The sequence below is a fragment of the Vespa velutina genome, chromosome 25, assembly GCF_912470025.1.
Source record: "Vespa velutina chromosome 25, iVesVel2.1, whole genome shotgun sequence".
Lineage (NCBI taxonomy): Eukaryota > Metazoa > Arthropoda > Insecta > Hymenoptera > Vespidae > Vespa > Vespa velutina.
This window is the reverse complement of record NC_062212.1, coordinates 1,178,739-1,189,271: the sequence shown is the minus strand read 5'-3', so window position 1 is coordinate 1,189,271 and position 10,533 is coordinate 1,178,739. Positions and strand designations below refer to the sequence as shown.

The window sequence follows — 10,533 nt, the reverse complement described above, 5'->3', positions numbered from 1 at the left end:
TTCTCATCTCTTTCTCTTTGTCTGCAAACTTCGCAAAAAATAGATTTAATCGTGCGAGGATAAAGCACAAATGATCGTTTGATTATTAATTAACTTAGTAAAAGGAACAGAGAAAAAATATTTTTTTCAACGAAAAAAAAAAAAAAAAAAAAGAAAAAGAAAAAAAGAAAACAAGAAAGTCTGTGTGTATGTGTATGTGTATGTGTATGTGTGTGAAAGGATTAAAAGTCGATGTTGAATTACCATGTAAGACTTTTATATATACATATGTATAGATAAATATATATACATATATATATAAAAGAAGAAAAGATTCTCAAAATTGCTCCTTTTATTTTCCCTAACGTGGTTCCCCTTTTAACGGTAAACAAAATTACTATAATGTGATTAGAAAAAGAAAAAAAAATAATATAAAAGTTATTATTTATTAAAAGGTACAGCCATTGCAAAAAAGAAAGATGGCAGTATCGGTGGCCAATTAAAAATGGCCGCCGTTAATCAGCTGTTCCATATTTAATTGTCGTGTCAGATTTCTTTATATATATATATATATATATATAAAAAAAAGGAAAAATAAAAATTATAGAAATTGATGATGATACGCAATGATTAGAATAAAAAGGAAAGAAAAAAAAAAGAATAGAAGAAAAATAAATTATTATAGTTAAAATTTGTTTAGGTTAAATGCGTTGAAAAGTTTAAATATCGATTTACGAAAGATCACGACAACACCTAAATTGGCCTAAATTAAAATAGCTTTTCAACTGTTCGATTTTCAAAAAAAAAAAAAAAAAAAACCTGTTAATAAGCTTGTCAAAGCGGAAATTTTTCTTTCCGTCAGATTAACTTTAGTTAGTCGCGTTCGGACATATGCACTCCGTTAATTGCTTCTTCCCTTTAACATGGGGGACCATAAGAGCACGTGGTGCGTTTCCGCGAAATACTTCGAGTCTTTCAAGCGTACCGAGACAACCAACGTCAGGCCAACTGCTATTGGCAGGCTAATTTGTCAACTAAGTTACCTCCTTCTTCCTTGATCTATCTTGGCCTAGTTTTAATTTTTACAAAAAAAAAATATCTCACCATAGAAAAAAAACAAATATTTCCTTCAAAATATAAAATTAATTTCCACGTATTTCTATTACAACGTTCGTTCATTCATTCATTCATTCATTCATTCATTAAGAAATTTTTTTTTTTTCTTACAAATCGAATTAATCATTTTCGTTCTATCTGCTTAATTATTATTCCCCGTTCGTGCGTACGATTCGAAAAAAGATGAAAATCCAAATTAAAAAAAGAAAAGAAAAGAAAATAATAATAATAATAATAAGAAGAAGAAGAAGAAGAAGAAGAAAAATAACAAAACCAGTTCGATCATCCTAATCACATTATTAATCCCTCATAAAAGATAACAATAATGATACGCAGCCATTTCATAATTATCATATTCATTCAACCCGTCGCATTTGATCTCCAATTCTCATATCCCTGTTCAGTGAGACACGAAATTAAAAACAAACAAACAAACAAACAAACAAACAAAAAAAAAAAACAAAAAGGAAAAAATAAAAAAAGTAAAAATAAATCGAAAACAAAAAAAAGCAGAATCCAACTAACTCAATCGTCCCTAATTACTCCTATGAATGACATTCAAAAAAAAAAAAAAATAAAAATAAAAGAAAAGTAACAATTAGCAATCGTCGAACACATTAATCCATTAATTCGACTTTTGAAAAAATTTATACCAAAAGTACTTAAGAAATTATATTTACCCACTATAAATAGAGACAGAAAGAAACAGAATGAGAGAGAAAGAGAGACAGAGAGAGAGAGAGAGAGAGAGAGAGAGAGAGAGAGAGAGAGAGAATATATACAGTATAGAAGATGAGGAATAGAGAAAAGAGTAGGAGTCAAAGAAGTAAAAGTGGTAGTAGTAGTAGTAGTAGTAGTAGTAATAGTTGTAGTAGTGGTAGCAGTGGTATCGGTAGTAGTAGCAAAGTTGGTGGGGGTTAAGGGTGTTGAGGGGTGAGGAGTTGAGGGGGAAGGAGGGCGTGTGGCGTGTGTTCGTCGTACGGGACGTGTTATTAGCCGGCACCCTCTTTCTCGTTCCTCCTCCAGCAACTACTACAGCAGCCACATCCTCTCCATATATACATACATACATATATATATATATATATATGTTTTTTTTTGCTTTTCTTTTCTTTTTCTTTCTCCTTTTCCTTCTCGTTTTTCTTTCTCCTTCATCCTTCCTCTTTCTTCCTTCCTTCTTTCTTCCTTTCTTTCTTTCATCCCATTTCCTATGCGGGGTTGCTAGAAACGCGTTTAATTAACATAGCTGGCATGGCTGCATCCCTCTTCTCTCTCTCTCTCTCTCTCTCTCCCTCTCTCTCTCTCTCTCTTTCTCTCTTACTCTATCTATCTATCTCTATCTCTTTCTTTTTCTTTCTGAGCGCCAAGAGCAGCAGGCAGTGAGCTTTCATGGACCATTGCACTCGCGATGCGAGTATTATGCTATCTCTCTCTCTCTCTCTCTCTCTCTCTCTATCTATCTATCTCTCGTACAGGTCTCTCACCCCATCCCTCACACACTACGTTATATCTCATAGATGTGTGCTGTGGCATTTTCGTCTTTCTCTCTCTCTCTCTCTCTCCCTCTCTCTGTCACTTTACTCGTCTATTTCTATCTTACATTTAATACACATGCGCACTAGCATATAGTTTTGGTCAAGACCATGTGGTACTTTGTATTCATCTCTCTCTCTCTCTCTCTCTCTCTCTCCCTCCCTCCCTCTCTCCCCCTCTCTCACTCACTCTCTCAAAGGAACATCATCTTGATTGGTTGGTTCGTTCCTCGGGGTTTTCTCATATTATTTAGCAACGGATATGGTACGCGCGTGCCTACATACCCATGGAAATGCGCTTTTTGACGGATCACCCGACTAATTCGGTACTTGTCAACCGTCTCGGCACGTGGAATTAACGACGACCACCTCTATTCGAAAGTGTTCCTTGAAATTTTTTTTCTCCAAGTTAACCAAAGACTCGAGATCCGAAAGAGTGGGATTGGAGTTGAGAAAGGGGGTGGGCGAGGGCGAGAAGAGAGAGACCCAGGGGATTTCGAAGGTTCGCTGGTTCAAACTCGACCAGTTGAGGGGTTGGATGGAGGGCTTTGAGGGGGTCAAGGGATGTAAGCGGGGGTGGGGCTGGACTATGGAGGGGGAAGGGGTGAAAGGCGAGGCTGAATTCTTTTTAGCGAGGAATGTTTCTTCCCGGTCGCAGTCCGTTAATTGCGCTCTGGAAATTGTCTCTCTCTCTCTCTCTCTCTCTCTCTCTCTCTCTCTTTCTCTCGCTTTCGCTCTCGCTCTGTTTCTTTTCTCTTTTTTCTTTTTTTTTTCTTTCTTTCTTTTTTTCTTTTTTTTTTTCTTTCGTTTTGTCTTAGGTATAAAGATATTTAGATCTTTCTTTTGGACTCGTTCGAAAATGAACTTTTGTGTTTTCGTTCGGATTTATTTTCAACTTTTTGCTTTCTTTTCTCGTCCATTTTCCTTTTCTTTTTATTTTTTTATTTCTTTGTTACATCAGCAAAGTCGATAATATACATTAGATTTAGATTGTCGTGATAATTAATGAAGAGTAGCGGGGAGGGGGGAGATGGAGGGAGGGGGAATTCGATTTACCAATTGAATTTTTTTATTATATTAATTTTGCAATATTAAATTGTATTTTTCATTTGGAAATAATAACAATGATATTAATGATGTCTTATATCAACGGTCGATAAAAAGGAAAGGAATAAAAAGAGAAAGAAATTGATTTAGAAAATAAAAAAGAGAAAAAGTAGTATTATGGAAGGAAACTTTGGGTTCGTGGAATTGCAAGTTTGATTTGTAATAATTTTGTTTTTTTTTTTTTTTCTGAAATCATTTTTCATGAAATTTTATTGCTTCGAAAAAGATCCAAACTAATGACGACTTTACAATCATCTCAAATTATATCATCAAATCTAGTTAGAATTAATAATCTTGTTTAGATTAGATATAAATAGATAGCAAGAATTAGATTTAATAATCTAATCGTAAATTTATTAATCTTCTAAAATCATGACGTTTAAAAATAAAATGTAAAAAAAAAAATTATAGCTGTCTCTCGTCCAATAAACGACAAAAAAGAAAAAAAAAAGAAAAAAGAAAAAATAAAAAAGAGAATAAAAATTAGATTAGAATTATGAATTCATTGCAAGATAATCTCCCGCCTTTTTTAATCGACGAGAAAGAGTTCGATGGTGCCATCTATCAGATTAACGACTTGACTACTGCAAACACCCACGAATATTGTTCTACTTTATCATCGATCGGTAAAACAGGATAATTAAATCAAAAAAAATATTAATTCATATTTTCGTTCAGATCTGCGACATTTTGATTAATAAAAAAAAATATATGTATATATACACATACACATATATAAAAATGGATGATTTATCATGATTAAATTTTCATTTATTAAATTTCATTTATTTATCATTATTATCTATAAAGCTTGCACTTTACATATAAACAATATTCTTATTATAATACTTTCAAGTTACAACATTATGAGAAAATTGTTCTTTGTTATTATGCATTATCCATTGATCAGAGATGTTTTCGATTAAAATATAAAATTCAAAATAAATTTCAAATTGCTAAAAATGAATCCCCTAAACGAAAAATATAATGATAATATTTAAGTGGTACTAATTGGCACGTATCAAATTTGCAGAATAACAAATATATAAACTTATCTACAAACTTACGATCTTAACAATTCTAATCAATGATTGAATTTCTAATCAAAATAATAATGATAATAATCTAATGAACGAATTAGAGAAAAAAGAAAAATATATCCTAGAGAAATATATCTAATTCACAAAAGTCAGAATACAACGAACTTAAAATTACTGATAATATTACTAATCGATCCTTCAATTTCTAATCAAAGGAATAATAACAATGAACTAGTAGATAGGATTAGTGAAGAGAGAACGAAAGAAAAAAAAATAAATAAAAAAAGAAAAAAAAATACCAAATTCACAGTGGAATTCAGAATACAACGACGAACTTACGGTCTTTATAATACTAATCGATAATTCAATTTTATTTAAACTAAATGATAATAATACGAATGATAAACTAAATAAGGATAAAAAGGACAACAATATATATATATTATATATATATATATATATATATATATCGTTCTAATCTTATGTCGTTTTAGATGACAATACTCTTTTTTTATCGGGTGAATTAATTTGAGATTAGATAAATTGATAAAAATATTATAAACACTGAGCGAGCGAGCGTGAGAGGGAGAGAGGGACAGAGATTGATAGATACTAAAAGCAAAAAAAAATGCTTGATCTAACACATACATATTATATATATATATATCTCTTCCTAATCTTTACTATGTCCCACCGGTCGCATTAGATTTGGATTTGGCCTCCGCCACTAAGTTTGTATTGAGATGATGACGATTTTCCAAATGCAAGTTGTTGAAGACGCTTTGATATGTCTTAGCGATTCGTTCTCTGTCCTCAACGGCCAAATTTTGAAATTCCTCTTCCAATTCCTTTATCAAAATTTCCCTTTGAGTCGTGGCATCCTTAATAACGAATCTGTCATCCTCTTTAATCCATTTCTCCCATAGAACCTTTGCGCCATCGCTAAATGCACGTAGTAACAAAGATACAAAGTGAAAAAGAAGACGAAGAGAATCATTTTCATTGGATAAATTATTTTAGAACGTTCACACAAAATAATTTACTAATTACGAATCGAAACAATACACTTTAAGAGTCGTTTTTGTTTTCTTTCTCTTCTTTTTTTTTTTTTGCAGGTAAAGGTGGGCCTAGATGGGCTAATATGTAGGGTGGGCAGGTATTGCGCGGAAATGGTGGGCCATTGGTGGGCAGGTTGCATCTATATATTTTATTACATTGAAATTGAAACATTAGGAACATTCTCTTGGTATCAATTTGGGTTACGCGTGTTATTAATTAAAAGAGAAATAGTTTCTATGTTTTCAACCGTTATTTTCTTTCTTTTCTATTTTTTTTCTTTTCTTTTTTTTTTGCAGGTAAAGGTGGGCTTGGATGGGCTAATATGTAGGGTGGGCAGGTGTTGCGTGGGAAAGGGTGGGCCATTGGTGGGCAGGTTACGTCTATGTATTTTATTACATTGAAATTGGAACATCCTCTTGGCAACTATTTGAGTTATGCGTGTTATTAATTAAAAGAGGAATAGTTTCCATGTTTTCAATGTTATTTTCTTTCTTCTCTTTTTTTTTTTTCTTATTTTTTCTCTTTTTTTTTTTTTTTTTTTAGGTGAGAGATAACCTGGCGAGAGGACGTGAGATTAGTCGTTTAGTTCCTTCGAAATTAGAACGTTAGAAATATTCATTGGAACGAACGGAGACAAGTAGGTCGAGAAATGTTTCTTGGCATCTATTTTGAAATAGTCCCACGTTGATAATTAAATATGTAATTATAATTTCTATACTCTCGACACCATTTTATCATTTTTTTTCTTTTTTTTTTTTTTTTCTTTCTTTCGTACCTCATTAATTTGAAATTGAAACTGCGCGCGTGTTGTTGATAATTATGAATGGGGGAAAAAAAGAAAAAAAAAAAAAAAAAAAAAAAAAAAAAGAAAGAAATAATTGCTATACTCTCGACCGTCATTTTCTGTTTATTTCTTTTTTTTTTTTTTTTCGTATGAAAAATGGGCAGGTGAGGGTGGATGGTGTAAGGATTATCAGAAGGTTATTTAATTCTTTCGAAATTGGAACATCTGTGAATATTTATTGGGATTGAACAGAGAGAGACAGACAGAGAGAGAGAGAGAGAGAGAGAGAGAGAGAGAGAGAGAGAAAAAGAGAGAGAGAGAGAGAGAGACAAGTAGGTTGAAATGCTTCTTGGCATCAATTTAGGTGTTTTGTGAATGATTCAGAGTTAGACTATTGCGACATTAGACGAAGTTCGAAGGAAACACTTTAATTCGCGATTAAGATGTTTATCGTCGTATCCTTGACACCATTGATCGCTGTATTAGTTCAAGGTCAAAACAGAAAATTTCTTAATTAGTTTATAATTATGAAATGATTCCTTTTTTTTTTTTTTTTTTAATCGAACATTCACTCATTCGTTCATTCATTTGTTTACATAATCAAAGAACAGATATAAGAGAAATTAAAAAAAAAAAAAAAAAAAAAGAAAGAAAGAATAATAATTATGATGAAAAATTTGTAAAGAATAATTATTAAAATATGATTACCTATACATCGTCGTATCCGTACAAGCATCAACCCTTAGGGCAAGTTCACGTTCCCTGTCATCGATATTTTTAAGTGCCCTATCCCTAACATCCTCATCCATTGTAAGACTCTTCATATTAAATATCTTTTTCTCTCTGATCAATTCCAATTCATTCTTCATATCCCTTAATCTAATGGCATCATCCCATCTTTGTCTATTGCAAGCATGTTCCTCCTTTTTCAATAGATCATCTATCTTTTCTTTGAGCTCTTTATAGGTCAAATAAAGATACATTTTTTCAGAAAGATTTTTAACATTAGGATCCATCCTCATCCAGGGATAACCCCTTTCCCTTTCATAATCACAATGATCAATTATAATTTGTTTATCATTTGCAATATCATTGGTCGTTATCTCTTGTTCGGTCCTATTCAAACTATAATCCTTATCACAAACGTCCTGCGGAATGATCGTAGGATCCTCTTGATCTATCAAATCGATCGTAGTCGTTTGTACCGGTGTGGTGGTTGTTGAATCATCTACTACGTCAACATTAAGATTTTCTTTGTCATCGTCCGCCATCTTGCTGCTAACCGTACTCATGGTTGTCGTCATCATAGATTCCTGCAAACGACGTGATAAATTGTCGAAAATATCATCGCCAGGTCTGACATTTGTATTCTCCAAACTCCTACGTGCATAACGTGCCGAATATTTTCTATTACGTGCTAATAGATCAATATTATTATCGTATCGATCCTTCTGATCGTTCCAATTGGACATATTGTTCTTTTTATAAGTCGAATTGGTACGATTAATCTCTTGATTGGTTTTAAGTAAATTTGTCGAATCTTTCAAATGAAAACATTCCGCAAAACCGTTTGAATTATTATTACTTTTATTATTACTTCTATTATTATTATTATTAATAATATTATTATTACTATTATTAATATTCGAGCTAATTATTGAAGAGGAAATTGGTCGAGGATCGAGAAAATATGAACGTAATCTTCGACATGTATTAGGAAAATAAAGATCCTGTTCCATACGTTTCTCTTTTAATTTCTTTTTAAGAAATTCCAACGAGTTAATATCATTTTCTTGTGATTTTTTTTTCCTAATTAATTCAGCCAATTCCCTTTGATATATCTCATCCTCCTCATTCAATAATATTCTCAATTTGTTTCTCCTTCCTGGAAGTTGGTCTAGTTTTTTTTTTCTTTTAGCTTCCCTCTCAAGCTTACCCCTTGGATCAGCAGCAAGCTTCAAGTTCCAAGAATCGTAATGTTTCGCTATTCCACTTTCTCTTTCAAAATATCTTGCTGTCTCCTTGTAATAACTTTGCCTTAGGTATGCCTCGTTACGTTTCTCCGCTGCTAACTGATACTGCCTCTCACGAAAACGGCCGGCCCTTCAACAAGGTCAAGTAGTCTCGTTCTGATAAGTTTCTTTAAAAGAGAAATTGACATTTTATTTCAAACAATATAAAAATACAATATATTACAGTATCTTCGCAATTTTATAATGATGGATGATCATGATGATACGTCTTAAAATAAATGTATTTTGAGTCTTCTAATGACGATCGCATTCTCATTTATTTTTTTTTTTTTCTTTCTTTCTCTCTTAACACACGTTCCGTGTCATGTGTACCACCGGTGGTACACGTTAAACTTGATCTTCGGGCCGCGTGTACCACCGGTGGTACACGCAGTCATTTTTTTTTTTTTTCCTTTAGTCAAAATATCAAATTACCTGAACGACAAGTCAGACAAAAATTGGCTTGGCACGGAACGTGTTAAGATTTTTTATTTTGACAAAAGGTTTATATTTTTCTTTCCTGGGGAATTTTTTTTTTCTTTTTTTTTTTTTTTTTTTTTTTTTTTTTTTTTTTTCTTTTTTAGATGAGAGAGAGAGAGACTGAGAAAATTTATTTGCTATCGATCATAATTATATTTTTAAATGTATCTTTTCTCAAGAGAGAGGGGGAAAAAAAATTTGAAAGAGCTTTTTCAAATTTCTTCGAAAATAATCCACGAATCGGAGCATCATTAAAGTTAAACGTGAATCTGAAAGTTTACGATGGATTCGTAAAAACGTCAAATTATTATACCGCGAGAATGAAAATTTATTGGCCGAAATCTTTCGTAATCGCGACAAACTAACAGTGGTTGGTTGGACAATCCAATTTAATCCAATCCAATCCAATCCTATTAAAACTGACTCTTAAGTAATAAAATATATATTTCGCAAAAAAAAGATACGATAGTTTCGTTCGAGTAAGAGAACAAACTGCGGAATAAATATTCATGAAGAAAATCATTCAAATGATATTCACAAATGATATATCATTTCAATACATTTGTCCAAATCATTTGATAATATTATTTTTGTGACAACTTATATACCCAATGTAGGGTATTTATACCGATACCATGAATATCGTATGAAGTATGGTTGTAACAGACGTTAGCAGAGGAAAAAAAAAAAAAGAAAAAAAAATTCATTTTATCTACCTTAAAAAAATATTCCGCGAAATATCGAAGATCAAAATAAATGATTTTGAAAATAAACCCACCCGCACCCTCCCCTCCCCACGTGTCTCTTGCGATCGTAGGGAACGAAGGAGCCTGTTAAAAACGAAAAAAAAAAGAAAAAGAAAACAAAAAAGGGGGAGGGAAGAAGAAAATATAAAAAATGAAAATTCCAAACAGAATACTCCAAAAGAATTAATACTAATCACGTCGAGATAGATGGAATAATGATCATATATATTTGGGGTTGGAAACTATGAAACGGGCGTTTTCGTTTACTTTTTTATATTCATTCAACGCCCGTTTCATAGTTTCCAACCTAATATTATATTTCGACGATGATCGGAACAAATGTCAATTGGATTGATATCGACATGATCGAAATAAAAAAAAAATGAATATCGAAATAAAAAATAAAAATGCCTACGTATACATTATTCCATTCCGCATCTAACAATGAACGTAATAAAATGGTGAAAGCAATAAAAAAAAAAAAAAAAATAATTGGCCTTGAGAGATAAAGCGAATAAGTAAACAATTGTCTCAATTATAGTTAGATAAGTAGGTATTGTTGACGAACGCAAAAAAAAAAAAAAAATAAAAAAATAAAAAATAGAGATAGAGAAAGAGAGAGAGAGAAAGAAAGAAAATTGTCGTATAGGAGGAGGAGGAGGAGGAGCAGAAGGAAGA

The 10,533-nt window shown here is 32.0% G+C and overlaps 1 protein-coding gene across 1 annotated transcript in view; it reads right to left on the bottom strand.

The window, feature by feature from the left end:
• Positions 1-4,498: 4,498 nt before the first annotated feature.
• LOC124957298 (protein PFF0380w-like) overlaps positions 4,499-10,533 on the bottom strand; it is a 16,762-nt gene continuing 10,727 nt past the window's right edge. The window contains exons 2-3 of the mRNA XM_047514224.1: positions 7,326-8,720; positions 4,499-5,716 (exon numbers count right to left, since the gene is read on the bottom strand). Of these exons, the coding sequence (XP_047370180.1) occupies positions 5,458-5,716; positions 7,326-8,720 (1,654 nt within the window). The 3' untranslated portion in view covers positions 4,499-5,457. The remainder of the gene's footprint in view (positions 5,717-7,325; positions 8,721-10,533) is intronic.